Consider the following 21,048-nt stretch of genomic DNA (forward strand, 5'->3'; position numbering starts at 1 on the left):
TGTGTTCCAGAGAAAGCCTGTGTGAACGAGAGGGAATATTTTGTGGAGTGGAGATGAGTTCTAGGCAATAACATTGTGGATAATTGACAGTACCCATTGATCTGATGTAATTTTGTGCCAATGATGGTAGAAATGATGCAGTCTTCCTCCCACAGGAGATGTGGGCAGTGTGGAAATGCAGAGAAAGTCACTGCTTTGATGAGGTGGCGGCACCTCTTGTAGCAGCGGACTTGCCACTAGTTCTGAAGTTGTGTCCTCTATAGGATCCTCTGGAAGATCCGCTAGAATAATACTGTTGACCCTGGTTTTTTTTGGGACTTAGAGGCCTCTGATGTTTGGGGTTTAAAACCTCCTCTGAATTGGGGCTTGCAAAAAGTACCCTGACAAGGTGTTGTGTAAAGGGCACCCATGGCCTTTGCTGTATCTGAGTCCTTTTTTAGTTTTTCAATGGTAGTATCCACCTCTGGTCCAAATAGCTGCTGTTTGTTAAACGGCATTTTAAGGACTGCTTGTTGTATCTCAGGTTTGAATTCTGAGGACCGCAACCAAGCATGCCTTCTGATGATAACGCTAGAAATTGTAACCCAAGCTGAGGTGTCTGCTGCATCTAGGGCGGATCCAATTTGATTGTTGGCCATAGCTTGTCCTTCTGCCACTACCTACTGTGGAGGAACTCCTACATCTCATCCCAATGAGCCCTGCCATACCTGGCTAAAAGAGCTTGGGAGTTGGCAATTCTCCACTGATTTGCGCCTTGAGTTGCCACTCTTTTGCGTGCTGCATCGAATTTGCGGCTTTCTTTATCAGGGGGAGGAGCATCCCCTGTGGACTGGTTGTTTGCCCTCTTTCTAGCTGCACTGACAACAATGTAATCAGGTGGTAGTTGTTGTGTTATGAAGAGTGGATCTGATGGTGCGGCTTTATATTTTTTGTCCACCCTCGGTGTGAGTACTCTAGCCTTTGCCGGTTCTTTAAAAATATCGTCAGCATGTTGTAGCATGCCTAGTGGAATTGGCAAACAATGGTATTGTTTATTTGTAGAGGATAGGATGTTAAATAGAAGGTCATCCTCTTATGGGTTCAGAGTGTAGCTGCATTATGGTATGTGGCTACTCTAGCAGTCACCTGATTATAGGCTGTAGTGTCTTCTGGTGGCCTAGTGGGATATAGATCAGGGTCATTAGATGGGATAGGGTCAGAATCATATAAATCCAATGGGTCTACACTGTAATTATTGTGGCCCATATAATCCCCATGTGAAGAGACAGGAGACTGAACAGAATACTGTGTAGGTGAAGGTGGTGGAGAAGTGGAAAGCACGGAATAGTGAAGTGCAGAAGACTGCTGTACTGTTTTTGGTTTCTCCTTATGCTTAAATATTTTTACAGGTGAATGCCCAGGATCCAAACTTTCCTGGAAAGACAGCTTCCTCTGTTATTGAAGGAGGAGAAGCAATAATCTTCCCAGTGTCTTTTTGAATCTGTGTTTTCCGTTCGTGTTTATGATCCATCACTTCAAGAATGGGCCTAATGTCTGCTGATTCCTCTGTAGATGGAATATATCTGCTTCCTATATTTGTGTTCTCCGAAAGCTTGGTGATTGACTGCTTTAATCAGGCCGAAAATGTGGATTCTGAAGCAGAAGTTTTTTCGGCTACAAAGAGGAGCTTGGCTGCTTCAGCTCCGAGGTGATATGCAAACATTTCAGTTCTGAAGTGGAAGCATCCACCTTGCAACTGGATCCCGAAACAGGTGTGGTAGTCTGCTCGGTCGAACGCATTTTGGTCTTTTTCAATGTGGAACCCGAGGACCGGTCGTTGAGATGTAACTCTGGGGCCAGACCATGGCCGGTAAGCAGTGGTGGACCCAGGACCATGGCCGGTAAGCAGTGGTAGACCCAGGACCATTTGTGTTGACTTTTTGTGATGTCTTTAGAGATGGGAAGGGCTGGCGTACTCACGTACTGCGCCACAGAAATAACTTGGCTGTCCCCATCTGAGTCACGGTCAGAGGCTGCAATGGAAACCGCACTTTGCGCCTGTTCCTCACAGAAAATGTAGGGCGTTTGTTCGGTCAACTTCGATGCCATCTCCCGCCAACCCGCTCTCCGATCCTGCAGAGTCTTCATGGAGCAGAAGAATCGGCACTCCTCGCAGGTGTCTTCTTTGTGGTCCGGAGAGATGCAGAGGTTACACACCGAATGCTGGTCGGTGTAGGGGAACTTAGCGTGGCACCGAGGGCAGAATCGAAACGGAGTCCAATCCATGAGCCTGTGACGCAGTAGGACCAAGAAAGACCAAGAAGGGCGTTTAATTGATACCGACACTACAATCGGATCGAGCGTAGTATAGAAAATGTGTACGAAAACGATACCGACGTTCAAAGGAAAGATAGAGAAGTTCAGATAGTACCGAACAAAGATCTACCGGAGCGAGGGGGAACACGTCCGAACCAGACAGCAGAAAGAAAACAATCTAACAAAGGACTCGATGCCCATGTGAATTATCACCGAGAGGAGGAGTCACTCTATCTCGTGACTCGAAAAAGCTTCTTCAAAGAAAAAAAAACGTGTAATACTTCAAGCCCAACACTAGATGGCGAACTTATGCAAAGTATGTGTATCTGCAGTTACACATGCCATCGAACATATATATAATAAAAAGTAATATTTTGAACTTAGAAAACCACAGACTTTTTATCAGTTACAGTTTGTACAGCTAGCTATAATTTGTACCCTGCCATGCACTGGTTATGACCTCACATATTACATCACTCATGACAAGTTCTATGACATATGAAGTCAGGGCCTGTGGCCAACTAGACGCTGCGCACAATCTTTAGCAGTGTGCAGCTGGGAGGGTTGGCCACCAGGCCTGGTCTGAGATCAGGCCCTATGGCCAACCACCCTGCAGTCAGCCAACTCCTACAGGCTGGGGCAGCATATGGTTGGCCTTCGGGCCGCAAGAACACAATTGGGTGAATTTTTTTTTATACTGAGGGGCTGCACGGGGCTGAATTCAAGGGGGCAATTGGTCTCCCTCGCAGAGCCTTATTAGGCCCCTGGGACCATATACCCTGGGGCCAAAGGCAATTAAAAAAGGGGAGGGTGTGTGCAGCCCTCAACCATATTAGGCCATAGGGACACCATACACTAAGGCCAAAGTCAATAATTAGGGAAGGAGGAGTGGGGACCCCTCTCCGAGCCTTTTTGGGCCTTGGGGACCCAGTCTCTTGGGCCATATTCCAATAACATGGGGAGGTGAGCCGTGTGCCCCCCTTTTCCGAGCCTATTGTGGCCCCGGGGACCCCCTTCTCCAGTGTCAAATTCAACTGAAAAGGAAAGGGGGCCACGAGGCCCCCCCTCCACGAGCTTCATTAGGCCTTTGGGCTCCAAGGACCCAATTTCCCAGGGCAAATATCAACACAAAAAGGGGAGAGGGTGTGTGGGCCTCCTCACTGAGCCTAACCTGGCCTCAGGGACCTCATCCTACTGGTCAAAGCCAATAAAAAGGGCAGGGGGGCATGTGGTCCCCTCCAGAGGCTTATAAGCCCCAGGACCAAATACAATTAAACAGGGGAGCGGGCATGCAGCCTCCTTCCCCGAGCCTTCATGGGCCCCAGGGACCCAGTCCCCAGCGTCAATAATGATAAGAAAAGAGGGGGGGCACAAGCCCCCTGCCCTGAACCTTATTAGCTCTGGGAAACCCATTCCCTGGGGCGATATTTAAATAAAGGAGGGGTGGCTGCATAGTTATCCCCCCCCCCCAGCCTTTATAGGTCCCAGGGACCACATCCTCAGACCGAGTAATTGTTGAGCCCAATTAGGCAGCAGGGACCCCCATCCCCCGGGCAGAAACTTGTTTTAAAGGGGAGGGCAGCCACACGGCCTCCCCTCCCCCAGCCTATTATGACGCCAGGGACCACATCCCCTAGGGCCTGCCTTTATTATAGGTGGGTGCCTAACCAGGGCATCCACCATCCACATGTTGGAAGCCGCAGAGGGTGCCCCAGGGCCCCCACATGCTGCAGGAGCTGGTACTGCTACCTCCTGGCGATGGCAGCTCTTTATGCTGCTCCCCCCAAGAGGTATCAATCTGTTATTCTGTTTTCCTTCAACACACTAACATAGGGGTGAGAGGAAATTTTTCTTGTCCAACCTCCCAAACATAAGACCAGCAACACACAAAGGACAAGAAATCAAAGTGGAGACCCAAAAGGGCTGGCCCCACCAACTAGAGACACAGCATATATGTTAGAAAAAGTGCCCTCATCCACTAATCGTGGCATGCTTCATCATAGGGCTATGCTGACACATTCCCACAGTGACCAACGTTAGGAATGGAGCAAAAAGAAGGGGGGGGACCAAAAAAACATAAAAAACAAACGGGGATCAGACATACAGAACGCAACACAAGATTATTAAAACTATCTCAAGTAAAGCCATAGTTAATCTTCATTCTTGGATTCACCGGACAGGATTAAAAGGATTAGAAAAATTGTGGTGATATACGGATATAATCAACCCTTCACCAAAAATATCTGTTCTGGGGTCAACATGTTTCAGCCGTACGGGTCGTTCAGCCTTCATCAGGACCATCGATCCCCTCAACATAAAATTCACTACCTGTTGTCAACCAATTTTGAGCCTGGGTTCAATTGTCCCCTTTTAGTACACACACTCAGGATTACAGAGTTTTCATTGTATACCTCCCAAACTGGAGTTCAGTGGGAGCACCTCCCTGTAGTCACACACTCGTCAAGGGACCGGTGTCGCCCCTCTATCATACAGGTGTAGGTGAAGGTCTGTTTTCCTACCCACATCAGTGCAGCCAGGGAAACATAACACAAGTCTGTTCTCAGTTGGCAGGAGCATTTTAAAGCTTTGCCTGCTGGGAGCAAACTTTAGGTTTGCTCCTGTTTGGCAGCGTTTTAAAGATATCCTCACCATGCAGGAGCTAACACAAGTTTGCCTGCCTGCCCCACTGTTGGCAGGGAAAAAATGTGTATCTGTATGGGCTCCCTGGGACACTGTATGTTAGCTGGCACTGGGTGATGGGGTACCTGGGGCCAAACTGGGTTCCGGGAGCGGGCCTCGTAGTCTACTCTCTTATTTTGTTCCCTCAGCCCCAGGGTATGGGGACACCAGGGCCTCTCAAAGGAATAGGGAGGTGGGCCACGTGCCTCATCCCCCCAAAAAAACATTATGCGTCATCCCCCGGACCCTGGCCCACACTGCGCAGTTTTAAATAAACAAGTGTGGGTCTTTTTTTGTTTTTTTAATTTTCCTTTCCACTAGGCCTAGCGTAGCGGGTCAGGGAATCCCTATCCTGCCCCATGTCTTGTTTTTGTTGCTTTTTTGTTTTATTTTTTTAGGATTAGGGTGTCCCTAGATATACATTTTTTAAACATTAATTGCTCAGAAACTACTAAAAGGATTTATGTCAATTCGCAATAAGCACTTTTTCTGGATCAAGATCCAGCTTTCTGCCAAATTTGGTATAAATCTATTCAGCGGTTTAGGCTGTAACAATGTCTAAAGTTAATTTGGAAAAATAAATGGGGAAAACGTGTTTTGGGACCACCCCTTCTTACTCTGCCCCTGCTTCATGGATCACCCCAAAACTTTCTATGTGCAAACTAGTCAATAAGTGCACTTTTCTGAAAAAAGTTTCATGGAGGTTCGTCAAACAGCGCCAAAGTTATTAGCAACACAAAAAAGGCATTTCATATGGAGACATGTTCCTAACTAGAACTATCCAAAGGAGACTGGCACTGGGTAATATAGATACATATATTTATAACAGACACACTCAAACACTTTTAATGACCTACCTTCAAAGTAAAATACTCCATATGTAAAAGGACCAATACTTAACTGTTATGTAATGACTTCTGGTGTACCTTCCGTGATGCAAGGACTCCCAAAGTAAGACTGTCTAAGTAATGGTAGCATACTAGGTGTTACTGCTGTAGACAACACTGTAGTTCCATTATGGACAAGAGCAACTGTGCAAACCTCAGTGTAGTTCAGACACTTGACCAAAGAACAGTGGTCATGCAGCATACCAAGCCTGTTTCTGTTATTGAAAGCACAGTAGCTCCATCATGGATGAGAACAACTGTATAAACCTCAATGTCCAGACACCTAAGCAACCACAGACCAGTGGTCGCTTAGCTTTACAGTTAGTATGTAGACCGGGAGGTATAGCATAGCACCTGAGTTGGTAAGAAGGGCACTGAAAGTACACCTTAAAGGGTTATTTAGAATGATAAAGTTCCAATGCGGATAAAGTAAACAAAGCAATTTCTCCACAACGGCAATTAATTTCATCCTGTTTGCACTATAAGAATGTGTGGGATAACCTTATACACATCACAGCTTGAGCCAAAATAGTGTTCAACATCACAAAACTACAGGCTCCTTGAAGCTGGTATTTAGTATGCACTGTACAGATAGTTACAAAACCTTCATGTTAAACACGCTCAGAGTTAAGATTGCTTAGCAGTTGAAGAAAGACTGAAAAAGAAGGGTTAGATAAACCGCCTTGATAACAGGAAAATCCTAAATGAATTAATGTGTGAAAAATGAACAGATGAACTAAATACATATGTTGTGATGAAATGGTGTGACAAGATCATTATCTGAAAAAGTCAGACTCTTACTAGCCCTACAGATGAACCAAGAAGTTGAATTTCTCATGCAAAATAATAGCTACATTTGCTTGTATAGGACACCCAATACGTTTTGAATTAACAACATTAAGATCCCAAACCAGGTATAACTTTGACCTGGAGGCACGAACACTCAAAGATGATTCCACAAACACGGACGATCACCAAAAACGTTATAGATCAGAACTTGCATTCAATAGAAATACTGAGTTACAGATTCTTGTTGAACTAATTTAAAAAAAAAACATAATTTAATGAATTGTGTAATTTAAAGAACAATATTTTGTGGAATGAATCTACTTTCGTTGAGAATCTAAAAAAAAAGGTTGAGGCATAATTGCCCATGATGGACGTCTCTCAGGGGAAAAAAGAGTTGGCATAACGTTTCTCCAAGTTTCAAAACAGTACAGTTTTTCTTTATTTTGTTTTGTACTGTATGGTATGATGTGGCTTAATATACGATTTATGGGATAGGAGTCTAAAACAAATGACATTAAACTCCATGGTGTACTCCTGCATCACCTGATCATTGGAGATATGGTTAACAGTGAGGAGATAGTGGTCTGGTTGGAGATATGTAACAGATATGTTAAATTGCTGGTTAAGTACTGAATATCTGTGTACTGGCATCTGTCCCAAAAACAAAAAGCAAGCAACCAGAATGGCAAAATTCTTGTGACTACGGGCTATCATGGCAAAGACGATCACATGTCAATAATAAGATCACTCCAGCACTGAGCATTATCTCAACAATTGTGATCAAGTTGGCACCAAGCTATAAGACAATTCTGGTCAACCAGTAAGTATCATCTCACTGCCTGCTATACAGGGCCCAATACTCACTTCCAATAATGAGCATAAAATGAAATTGGAAAGGGAGGGTTGATCTCTCAAGATTCTTTGCTTCCCCTTATATGATGGACTCTCCAAAGACTATTGATAGAATGAGATTAAGATAGGACTGATTTGACTGTATTGGCGTTGACAGGTTGCATATTCTTGTCAAATGATTCAATTGGTTTAGCGACTGCAGGGTGCTTGCAGTACAGAGTATTTTACAGGACATAAACTCTAACACACAACAGCAATCTTCTTGAAAATGGAAATATATTTTGCATCAGGAAGATAAGATGTCAGTAATAAGAGAAATACCCAAACGCTCTACCCACAGGGAAGCAAATAACCACTGCTGAATTTGATACAAAGCAGGAATCCCTCTACTGATAATAAGGGCATTAGTAAAACAAGTCCATTAGGGAAGGGCACAGGTTGATCAATTTGTCAGAGAGAGAGACAGATTGTATGTATGCATCGAGCCTTACGAAACAAATCCATAAGGGAAGGACACAAGCTGATCAGTTCATGAAGTCAGTGTGAGACAGATACAGTTTTTATGTATGCATTAGCCTACCTGCTGGATATGGACCTGACACAGGTATGATGCTCTGTGCATGTAACCACAGGGTTGGGGTGGTCAATGACAAGATATGCATCTGTATAACTGATAAAGATGTGTCTAGGGAGTGTGTATCAGAATAAAGACTGGTGGAGTATGAATGGGAAGGTTGTCTGTGTAATTCAGTTAGGGGTACTGACAGAAAGCCTATGTTGTATTGGACCAAACATACAAATTTCCCTCACCCAGAGACTACAGCACCTTGGCATATTCAAAGAATTAGGGAGCAATGTGTTAACTTCACAAATGTGGTTTAATAAATGAGCTTTTAATCAATTGGAATTTGCAGTTTATACACAACTCTTACATTGCAATGTGTTTATAAATGCCCTTGGAATGTTCAGAAATGTTGTGGGGGAGTGGTCAGTTATCTATCCATAGTCCTGGGAGAGATAGTTTTATGTTGCCATTTTTTCATTGTAATTTGTTCTTCCAACATGAACTTATTCCTCCGATATACATGTTTTACTAGCTTAGTTGAGCACTGTTGGGTTCACAAAAATTTAATTTGGGACATGTACCTTACGAAATGCTTTAACTGCAGAACGTTTCCTTTATGGTTCAAAGATCTCTATTGGAAGCATTTATTTTTTGGTTAGCTTTGAATATTATCAGGGTCCAAGAACCGTCAGCTAAATTGATGCTGTGCAGAAGGTCTGACAAGATTAACTACAGTTATAATAACTCCATGTTCGGATGTCAAGAATAGTGATGATGGTTTGTTTAAAGTGCATAAAGAAGCAATGAGTAAAAAAGGAAACTAATAAACCATTGGAAGCAATATGTGGCAAATTGTTGGAATCCGCCCGGTTACAGCTGCACTCCTTCAAGGACTTTTGTAAGCTTTGTTAATTTTCTTCTAAAATCATTGGTTTTCATTACAGTCTATGTGGTTACAAAGGTATAAAAGACAAGTAGGCTGTAAGCTAAAGCAGATTTTTGGGAGAATGCTCGGAGATCACTGCTGCAGCAGAGCTTAATAAAGGATATTGGCGATTCCCCATGACTGACTCCTCCTTTTCTGGAAGACCTTTTAAATTCACCTTTGGCAGTCCAGAATAAAAATGGACTAGAATCTGGTCTGCTGAATACTACAAAGGTTATGAGGAAGACAGGACAAATAAAATAATTGAGCACTGCTATCAAGCTAAGTGGATACAAACGGAGAACAACAGCAAAAGGGAGCAATTAGGTTAGCAGTATTGTAAATTTGTATACCTTTCTTTGTTGATGATTCCAGGCTTAATTTAACAAGTCATACTGACCTCTTTGTCCAGTTCGATCCTAGCATCTCCTACAGGCCCCTCAGGTGGTCTTTTTATTGTACTTTCCTCTGAGCTCTTGGACTGTGAAGACAAACAGAGACTTCAGTGTAAGCACTGAGTGACGATTACAAGAATATAGCCATTCTATCTGTCAAACAAAGGCTTGAGCTAGTGTTCTCCATGGGATAAGACCTCTATGTTTGACCTTGATGTCATCAAACGTTGACCCATTACCTTTCAGAAGCTGGATTCAGTGCTTTCTTACTTTTCACAATAATTTTGAAGCTTGATAACTGTTAAACATTGCATTACCCTGCTAATTATTAACTGAACACACATGCCCTTCAATGTTTTGAATCATTTAAGTATTGATAAGGAGTTGTTTACAATTAGAACCCTTTTAGGACGACTGGAAACGCACAATGCTCTTGGATTCATATTACGATTATCTTGCTCTTAAGCCATTGCCTAGAAAAATGTTCAGCTTCAATACCTCTTTCACCTCTATTAAATGGTGAAACGGTAAAATATTTTTTTATCATTTTAACTTTATTTGTGTTTATTGTAATGTTGCATTAAATGAACAGGCTGACCTCTGGTGGAACTGTATGATATCAGAGGTTTCCTGGTGGCTTTGTTATGATGGGCTACAACACCAGTTAACTTCTGTTGTCTGACAGAGAAGACCAAATGTAAGATTATGGTGACTGTAAAGTTGGTGCATTCAGCATAGGAGCTATATTGTCACAAAGTGAGATGGGTAGTGCCAAACGCTGTGGCCTCTGCATCCCGTTCCTAGACATACAGCTCAAAATGATTACGTCAGGAGAGCAAAATTATTAGGTCATAGAGAGAAAGGTGTGGGGTCTAAGTGTGGTATTCCGCACTGATCATAAACTTTTGTTTTATGTGTTACAACCTAGAGGGACATATACTTTTTCTGAGTGGTTGGCCAGATTGGCTTCTTGTTAACAAAGTTATAAGTATAGTTTGGAATACATACCGGGTTGGCAAAAAAATAATCTGACTGTTGGTTAGATTGTGGTTGTCTTGTTTATTGAATGGAATTGAGTAAAACTGCAAAGAAGGTGTTGGCTAATGTGGGGATCTGTTGGAAGAATGCAGAGGGGCCGTTCCTAAAGAGCAGTGGTTTCAAAAAGCAAAAAAAAGGTTACGTTTTGGATGAGGTGTGAAGTCTGTTGAGAACGGAATGCATGTGAAAAAAGTAACGTGAGCATCAGAGTTAGACTTTTTATTCAAAATTCTGAGTGCACTAACTGTTGAGGCGAAAAGTGTGGTAATGCAGGGAAAAATTGTAGTACTTCACTACTCCTTAAGGAAGAGAATATGCATGAGGGGAGAGGGGATGAAGGTTTGGTCAGGTGCTCTACTACATATTACTCGGGAGCTAACAAAAGTTAACACTTTAAATGGACTAGTCGCTCTGGAAACACAAACTCCACTAATCCCTTCAATTTCTCTCTGGATTCTTCTCCCTGATTTGTCTTCGGCAACTGCTGCGGTAGCGCAAAGGTGGAGGGAGATGATGGTTAATGGGTTGTTGCTAATGCATACAAAATTGGCTTGTACCATTTTGTATTAAATGCCAATACAAAATGGCTTCTAATAAGGAAGAGAATTTGCATGATTGCACAGGAGGGTCACTTTTAGGTGTCTCAAAGAATAGTTTGGTGGCCTAAGATGCACAAGGTGGTTGATCAACAAGTAAGGGAGTGAGCAGTATGCAGAGAAAGTGAGAAGAGTTTAAAATCTGGAGGATGAATAGGTTTACACATATCAGATCCTGGTCAAGCATTGAAGAGGGTAGTCCTATTTACACTCTGCATCATAACATGCAGTGATGCTGGCAGATGAGCACAAACGTTGATTAGAGGTAGAATCCCTAAGTAACGTAACCATCTCCAGTGTCATAAAGGTGCTTAGGAGTGTTTTTGCTCAAGTGGGAGTTCCTTCACATGTAATCACAGACAACAGGACAGAGTTAACCTTGGAGAAAATGAGAGTTTTTGAGGAGTATGGGTGTAAAGCATTAAAAGACGTCAGTATGTCATTCTCAATTCAACTGAATGGTTGACTAAAAGGATGGTCAAAGGAGTGATTTAAATGAATGTGAAAGGTAGGTTTAAAGTAGAGTGTGCAGTCTTAGACAATGTTTGGGCACATTTCTACTGCGTGAGTGAACACAGCAACAGGTCAAGCATGTTTCATCATGAGGAAAGGTTGCATTGCCCAAACCAAATTAGTTCCTATGTGGTTAAAGAATTAACTGTGGGGAATAGTATGCTGGTTTCTTGTAGGGCTCTTAAGGAGGAGGATTAAAATTAGGTCAGTGAAGGGGATTGAATAAAAAGTGAAGACTGAACAATTGAGAGCAAGTTTATCTAAATTTAAGGGCCCATATGTGGTGCTAGCCATCAAGGGAAATTATGTTGTTACAAAATGATCAACTATGGAACAGGCACAGAATGGCTATTTATCAGAGAGTATGTGAGGAAAAGTCCTTATACTTCTAGGAAGATGATAGTGACAGCTGCAGTGATTGCATGTTAATGTCTGATGAGCAATGTCTGCAATGAGTTGAAGTTTGCACTGCAGTGTGTGTAGGAATGAGTGAAGGTTGACAGGAAGATCACAGAATGGGTTGGAGCTGTGCTGAGTACAGAACCACATTTCTGACTAATTGTACTTTATATTGCACTAATTTCATAGTTGTCTGGAACATCAGTATAATATGCTTACTTTTGTTCAACTTAGTGTCCTTTTTGATTTTCCTTTCACATCTTTCTTCATAACCCCATGCTTGTTTACTTTTATCCTAGTTTTCCATCCCACAGTGTTTCCTTTACAGAAAGAAGGAGTGTTGTTGTAATGTGTTGCTTTAAATAAACAGGATGATGACATATGGTGGTACTGTATGACATCAGATGTCCCTTGGTGGCTACCACAGCAAGTAACGTCTGCTGCATGGCTCAAAAGGCCTCTTTTGTTTGTGGACTGCAGATGACATATGGTGGTATTGTATGACATCTGATGTTCCTTGGTGGCTACCACAGGAACTAACTTCTGCTATCCGACTCAGAAGGCCGTTTCTGTTTGAGGACTGCAGCATAATTATGTTTTTGAAAAGACGGACCACTCTGAATGATTCCAGTGCAACTATTTTCACAACACATCTGAAAAACATCTCAAATATATTCTTCGTATGGTGTTTTTTCCACTATAAAGTCTTCCAATAAAGTACATTTCCCTTAGAGGATGTCAATTCCATGGTGCAAAAAAGTGCTCTCCCTTTAATTAGGAGGGTACATTTGTGAGCCTTGCAGATTTATCACTGGGACTCAGACTTACAAAATAGACATAAAAGTTCAAATGGGCAGGTGAGGCTCAAGAGCAAAGTGCTAAGCGTTAAGCCAAATAAAGAGGACGGAAAACGGTCAGAGGTCTAAGAAAGTGGGGAAGACACTGGGTTAGTGTGCAGGGCAAAAAGTAACAGGTGGTGATGGCCAACTGCACATGTAACTCAAGTAAAACATATACCAGTGTACCCCAGTTTATAACTCTATGATAATTCTGGCAATCCTTTACATTGCTATATGTACCATTTAAACCCTTTGATATACTTCTATACACTCAGTTACCTGCTAATCATAAAAAGGATTATCTTATGCAAACCTAGACCTATTTGTGAAGAACATCCCAAAAAAAAAAATCAATCAGCTCTCCAGATTCTATCTTTCCATAACACTTTCTGCCTTCAGATATGCTATAAATGGAACATCAAACATGACTTCAGATCAGATTCACTGCTGTTGGCCCATCAGGATTTTCTGTCTGTGTCTCACAATCTTGTCTTGGATGCAGTATTGTGCTCTGTTCTTTTGTTGTGGTACTCGCTATTGAATTTGTTTCTTCTGTCATGCATCCCTTGATTATTTGAACGACTAAGAGAGCATGCTGTAACCCCCATGTCCTTCGGTCAACTATTGACTGTCTCAGATTACAAAAGTCCTTGCGTTACACGATAAAACCGTGGGGTATTCTGATCTATCCCACATAGCAGTCTCCGCATCTTGCCCAAATTTATTTACTTTTTATATGTATGCAGTTTTATAGAGCACAATCTTGGCTGGACAGCATAAGAGCAGCTTTCGAGGGAAAAGAAGACATATACAGGGAAAAATCAAAAAGATCAAGTTATACAACATACACCAAGGGAAAAACCACGAAGCCAATAAGAAGTTGCAACTTTACAATAAAATAGGGTTAACAATAAAGCAAATAAGCATAAGTAAAAAAAGGCAATGAGAATAATAATTAGAGAGGAGCCCAAATTAGGAACGCGGCGGGCCGGAAAAATCAAAACAGTGAGAAGGTGCACACAAACTATGGTAAAATTATGGAGTCAGCATATGGGACGAGCAACTCTTATTCATAGTCACAACCAACATGTGTTTCAACAGGAGCTGTTTAAGTTACTTATTAAAAGTTGCAAGACATGGTGTGGTACACAGTGCTGGTAGCAAATTTAAAATTCTTGTGATGCAGTTAGAGAAGGACTGCTTCATGCATAGCTCTATTTTGAATGTAGGAGGTTTAAAAAAAAAAAAAAGAAAAAAAAAAAAAACTGATTCTACATTATACAACCCTAATTGACCTACAGAAAAACTTAATTTCTTGGCCCAATCGCAGGAAGTGTGTGAAGTGTGTGAAGCTGTATTAAAACTGAGTTTGTTGTACCAATTACAAGAGAAGGAGTAATATGGTGAAATTTATTGTATCTAGAGTCAAAGATAGCAACAGCATGAAGCACATCTCCCTGTGGAGGGAGGAGGTGAACGTTAGGTAGGCCATTGAGAAGCAAATTCTCTTAATACAGTCTGGATGCAAAAATACCGTAACAAGGGATTTTAGATCTTATTCAAGAATATACTGTCGGAATCTCACAGAAAATTCAGTCAGTAATGTATGCTTCAGGGCACAGCAAATATTTGTCCTTGAAAATTAAGTCTGTTGTTGAGAATGAACCCAAGGGATTTGCAATTTGCAAACTGCGTCCTCAGAGTCAACAGGCTAGTTTTTCACCTTTGAATTCTGCGTTCTACCTGATCTTATTCCACTGCTACCACCGGTTGACCAATACTTCTAGACTATTCATCAGTGTGTTGTTCCCCCATATCATGCTCTCCTTATCTGCGTCTTCAGTGATGCTGACCTCGACCCCAGTGCACTCATGTATCAAAAAGAGAACCTGCAAGTTTCTTCAGATATCCGGATCAACAAAGGCATGTTCTCCTATGACCCTCTCTGTGCGCAGCACTAGTCAACCCAGCAGGAGGTCCCTCACTTGGTTGACCTTTCTATATGCAGGGAACAGGAGGATCAGCAGCTTATTATTGACTTCTATTCAAGGGACAAATGGGAACCCTCAGACCTCCAAGCCTTTGGAACGGGCATCTTTTAGTCAGCTGCCGTACGAACATGACAAAGCAAAACAGGTGGGGGAATGTGGGTGTCCACAATCCTCTACTGTTTTGGGTCCCAACTCTGATTGACACACACATACACCAGGCAGTTATGCTACGGGCTTCCTGTTTTCAGACTGCTGTAAAATCATACAATGTTTGGAAATAGAATTTTTGTTGCTCTAAATATTATTATTTTTACTATTTAAATTTCAGATTGAGATGTAAAATTGTGCTTCCTCAGTTTGAGATATGCATGCAATAGACCCAGGTGATTTAATCTTGGGATGGTCTACTGAATCTTTTCCAGAAATACCTGTACCTGTTCCTTCACTGTGGCAGTGGTATGGCATGCATCCCCAATCTTGTTGGCAGAATGGGCTTCGGTGCACTTTCCCATTGTACTAATATTGTTCCTTTGTTATGGAAATAACATGGTATCAGGTTCCAAATGGGTTGGCATGGTTAAAGGATGCTGGTCTTGTGGTCTTTCTACATCTGCCTAATCTTCCTTAGATACCTCTGTAACTACTTTGATATTACAGAACTCGTGCCCAGAATTCTGAGTCTTACCTCTGCTATTTAATCATGGTTGCAGTGTTGCTGTTTTAGATTTGTCCTACTGTCGCTGTCAAAAATACTCTTATAACCTGTAAAATACTACCACTAAAGGTGCCTAATAAGCATGCTTGTTGTTAGAAATGGGGTCTCTAGTTGGCAGTGGTTTGCACCCTGTCCAAGTAGGGACCTTCACTCTAGTCAGGATAAAGGGGTCACACAGCTAAGATAATCGCTGCTCACCCCCTTGGTAGCTTGGCTCAAGCAATTAGGTTTATCTCGAAGGCAATGTGCAAAGTATTTGTAAACACAACAGAAACGGTGAAAACACCACAAACGTACTCCACACCAGTTTAGAAAAATAGCCAATATTGTTTTGAGTAACACAAGACCAACACAACAAAGATCCAATATACACAAGTAAAGATAGAATTTTTCGAAGATTAAATCCTAGTATAGCTCTTAGAAACACAATAGCTCCAACTGCGGCTATCACAGCGTCTTAACAGAGTCGTTCCCAACAGTCGGATACCACTCGCAAGGGATTTGCGGGCTGGTCACGCAGACACACGGCCCCCGGTACAGTACCTTGGGAAACGATGAGGAAACAAAGGCGTTGCACAGAGTCGGGGAGCTGAGGTGTCACTGGAGCCAGTGCAGCGTTGGCCCCTTACTGCTACCAGCGAGGTGAGGAGTTAGTCCCTTACTGCTAAGCAGGGGAGTTGAAGCATCGGTTCCTTACGGAGCAGGGGAGGTGATGCAGAGTCAGTAACCAGGCGTCAGCGCCTTACGACAACGTGGAGTTGATCAATCCAGCAAGTCAAGACGCGAGGCGTCAGTTCCTTATGAAAAGGTTGGGTCAATTAATCCAGCAAGTCAAAACGCAAGAGGTCAACTTCGCGGTGTTGGGATCACACCATGAGGCCACAGGTGATGCAGCAGAGTCGGGTGTCACGGATGTCAGTGACATGGCACTCGGGACTCACGCTGTGGCGGGACTTAGGAGGCTATGCAGTGGCATCGGGCCTGTGTCAGCAGGAACAAGGGTTCAGTGCAGGCGGCGGCATGGATTCGGAGAGCGGCGCTGGTTCCGAAGTCACTCTGGAGTCCATATGCTTAGTTTCTTCTTGGCTGCACAAGAGCACACTTTTAAGGGCCTAGGAACTGGATTTGGCACCACGTGGCAAGTCAGGACCCTCAGCAAGAGAGCCCATGGTGATGGCTGGTGAAGTCTTTGATGGCCCCAAGACTTCTTAACAGGAGGTAAGGTCAGTTCAAGCCCTGAAGAACCTTGGAACGCAGGATGTAGAAAGCAAAGTTCAGTCCTTTCACTCCCAGGACAGAAGCAGCAGGCCAGCACAATAAAAGCAACAGGCAGAGTGGCAGTTCCTCCTACAGCATCCAGTTCTTCTTCCTGGTAGAATGTCCTCAGTCCAGAAGTGTTCTAACTATGTGGGGTCAGAGGTCTGGTGCCTGTGCCCATTTCTGTCTTTGAAGTAGGCAACTTCAAAGAGAAGTCTTTGTAGTACACAAGACCCTGCCTTGCCATGTCCGAATCCCAGACACACTCCAGGGGGTCGGAAACTGCTTTGTGTGAGGTAGGTCACAGCCCTATTATGGTGCAAGTATTAGCTCGTCCCACCACTCTAGCTCAGGAAGACCCATCAGCCTGGTGATGGGCCATCAGGATATGCAGGAAAGGGAAGGTTTAGGCCTGGCAAGTGGGTGCCCTTGCCAGGTCGAAATGACGGTTTAAAACTGCACACACAAACACTACAATAGCAGGTCTTAGACATGTTTGAAGGGCTACTCATGTGGGTCGCACAATCAGTGCTGCAGGCCCACTGGTAGCATTTGAGTTACAGGCCCTGGGCACACCTAGAGCACTATACTAGGGACTTACTAGTAATTCAAGTATGCCAACCATGGTTAAACCAATCACCAATACAATTTAGACAGGGAGCATATGCACTTTAGCACTTGTTAGCTGAGTCCTAAAGTTAACAAACTCAGGTCAGGAAAATAGGAGGAAGAAGGCAAAATGTTTGGGGACAACACTGCCAAAAAGGCCAGTCTTGATGTCTTCAACCAGAGTCAAGATATCAAGGGCTGCACACATGCAGTCATAAAATAGCTGCTGCCTTCTTTTTGTTTTCACCAAAGAAAGAAACAAGGAAAGACATGAGTTTATACCTTTGCACCATTGCTGGTAGTAGTAACATATTAATTTAGTTTGAGAAAGTCTACAAATATTACGATATTTTAATTCTGAAGATTTTGAGGAAGGACACATTTTCTTGCAGATATATTTTTGGGCAGAGAAGTCTTTGTGTAAAAGTCAATATATGCTAAAACAATTATGTAAAATTAAGCTTTGCAACCATCTCAAAGGTTGCAAAGATGCAACATTTTGTAAAAATGTTCATAATGTCTGAAGAGGAAAAATAGAGGAACATAACTCACTACCATTAGAAGGACCACTGAACTGTCTGGTCTAAATGTTTCCTGTGCCACAATATATTCCTTTCTTTTATGTCCATCCTCTTACTAGCTACAGTCACAATCATGGAATCTGTTTCAGGATGACTGCTCATGTATTTTAGAGCCTTGTGGTGGCAGTCAGTATTTATTTTCTAGATTTGGAACCATGTATATTATGGTTTCCAGAGTAAGAAAAATATTTTTGGTGGCTATGCAAAATCTAAGAGCATTGGAATAGATCTGAACCATATATCTGGTTTGCTTTCTGAATTAAACATGAAAATCTACAAGTCATACACTAGTAATAACGTGGCCAGATTCACATAATCCTCATGGGCATGTGTTAAAATTCACCTACATGCCTTCTCATGCTTTTAGTTGCACGAAGGTGCATTAGCCAAAGTGTCCTCTTGAGGAATGTAGCCATCTCAATGCTGTCAATTTCTGAATTGTAGCAAGCTCATCCTCCAATTTGTACCCTAGGGTCAGATGTTGCCAGTGGTGTAAGCGCATGGCCCTGATGGGTCTGTAAAATATTGGTGATGTGAAATACGAAACCATTTATTTGAAACCCAAAGCCGGCTTCAATTTGATACAGAAGTATCTCCAAGTGCCAATTATTCTTTTGCTAGCATGCTTCAAACCAAGACCAGAGCAATATCTCTTTATAATTTCTTTGGGTCAAGGTCATGGTTTAACGCTTCACAATTTCAAAGGCATAGGGCAGTTGAGTATCCTAAGTACTCTTGTGGACAGAGGATATCAAATACCAGCTTTTATTAGACTCCTTGCTATGGTCTTTATCAAGTGTCTTTTCATAGTTTTCAAGGAACCTTCACCTTTTATTTAGAATTGTGCAACTTCACAATTTCAACTGGCCACTGGAGGACTCCGACCACGTGTGAGACAATATACAGTTTCCTCCATAGCTCTGATAGAAGGCATGTTCTTAAGACCACTCCTCAGAAGCTCAAGTCAAGTTTTTTCCACAAATTCTAGACTCAGTCTGCAGTTAGTTACTCAGTGTATGGCAGGGCTATTTAATCTTCCTGCAAAACGGTGCTCCATAAAAAAAAAAAACTCCATGCGCTACTGCTTTCCCCCTCCACTCACTTTCCAATCTACAACAGAAGTCTAGATCTCACGGCTGCCCAAGGACAAGTAAAATACGTGGCCACTTTTTTGAATTCTTAACCCTTTCATATTTTGCAGTGTAAGTCTGCGTCCACTATGTTCAACTCCTGACTTCCTGTCCTCTTCCTCAGTCCTCTTCAGAAGCATGGATTCTGTGCTTGATACAGTAAATCACCCACATTTAACTCTAGTCAACCCAACTCTCATATACTCTGTGCTTTTTCAATGCTTTTCTGAAGTCTGGATTCTGTCAATCACTCAAGCCTTCACCGGTCTACTTCACACGCGTGGAATGCACACTCTATGTAGGCCAAATTATCTGTGCTTGCTTGCCACCTTCTCATTCACTCCATGTCCTAGATGGTTTAAAGGTCAGAGCTACTGTGCTTTCTTCCCAAGTCCTGCATATTTACCTTTTCCAACCTCTGGACATCTGCATCCTATGCTTCATCTATGTCAGCTATGAAGTAACTCTACCAGCTTACTGTATGTCCAAGCCTCACTTTTAAAGCCATGGCTATTGTTCATTGGGCAATTTTCCAACAGACCCCTGACTTTATAGGTGCTAAATTCAGCTGGAATAGCGACCCCACAATCTGAGATCCAAAGACTGATTATTTTAGAGCATTCATAGAACTAGATCTCACACTTTTGGCAACTGGTCATTTTCAGTCGCCTCTACAAAAATGAAGAACTTGTTACCATTAGTCAATGGCGCTGAGTCACCTCTTATGTGATTCAGACAGGTGAAAACTTTAATGTTTCTCAAGTAATTTCGTAGCAAATTCAACAGATATTGATATTCAAGCACTAAGAATTTTTGATGGATTAGCATTTCATAATTACTATTAACTTAATATATCACACTCCCTTCAATTGTCTTAAAAATCACACATTCTTTGTATGATATGCAATTTATGAATTTGGGCTACTGCTTCACCACTTCTGATAAGGAAGAAAGGGAGATAAAAATGGCTGACAATTATCCCACTCTGGCCTACAAATATGTGACGTGTGCTACAACATGACTCATTTCATGTTTTTTTTTTTTTTTTACAGGATTCAATATTTGTAAGCATGCTTTTTGGGCTTCAGGAGGGAAGACTTTAAATGGCCACTAGGTTTTAGATGTCATTAGGATTCTGTTTCAACCACCTACTGAGAAAATGTATCCAAGAGTGCTTCCACATCAGCTGCCCTGCCTTGCAGAACAGGCCAAGTTCTTTCCACACAAAACAAGAATGGCACTAGAGTAATAGATCCTAATGTACGACACAATTCACCTTGCATGGCCTTACCTGAAAATGGAAAATTTCCCTCTAGGGATAAAACAAAAACAGATGTAAAATGGCATCAAGAGCCAACTTTGCTTTGTTCCATCAATCTATTCCAATATAACACTTTTCAGTCATCTTCAAATCCAAAGTAGGACTGACTATCTGCTTCATTTTGGTATAGGACATAAAACTTTAAGAACAAAAACTAGTATAAGGGGAAAATCAAACTTCCACAGAGGGAAAACTAGAATAGCCTAGTATAAAATGAAACAATAATCAACTCATCTACTGGCAGGGGTGTGGAATTTTTGAAAAAAATTACTTGTCTAAAGGACAAAGTTCCACAGTAATCTTCTAGCCCTGTAAAGAAATACACTTGTCCCACCTACCGTACAAATCGACTAGAAGGGCTTGCATGGATGCATTAAAACAGCCTCCAAAGTAAACATGTCCATCTCAGCCTCTTGGCTGCATTAGTAGGCTGCCGTGCAAATCCTCTTAGAGAAGCATTTTATCTCCCAGGCTGTTTTCTTGCCATAGGCATAAACCACTTACCCTTCACTCTCTGACTTCTGAGCCCATATCTCTTCCATTGACTCTGAGGATCCATCATACTTTCTTGCTTTCTCACAACACAACATTGGTTTAATAAATTTCCTGTTAACATACAGCACTTTCTTTATATATATATACATATATATATATATATATATATATATATAT

The 21,048-nt window shown here is 42.2% G+C and overlaps 1 protein-coding gene across 8 annotated transcripts in view; it reads right to left on the reverse strand.

Annotated features, from left to right (window-relative positions):
- TRAF3IP1 (TRAF3 interacting protein 1) overlaps nt 1–21,048 on the reverse strand; it is a 406,766-nt gene that overhangs the window by 255,786 nt on the left and 129,932 nt on the right. For all 8 annotated transcript variants that reach the window (XM_069225520.1, XM_069225521.1, XM_069225524.1 and 5 more), the window contains exon 6: nt 9,393–9,473. In XM_069225520.1, coding sequence (XP_069081621.1) covers nt 9,393–9,473 — 81 coding nt within the window. The remainder of the gene's footprint in view (nt 1–9,392; nt 9,474–21,048) is intronic.

The sequence above is a fragment of the Pleurodeles waltl genome, chromosome 3_1, assembly GCF_031143425.1.
Source record: "Pleurodeles waltl isolate 20211129_DDA chromosome 3_1, aPleWal1.hap1.20221129, whole genome shotgun sequence".
In the NCBI taxonomy this organism is placed as follows: Eukaryota; Metazoa; Chordata; class Amphibia; order Caudata; family Salamandridae; genus Pleurodeles; species Pleurodeles waltl.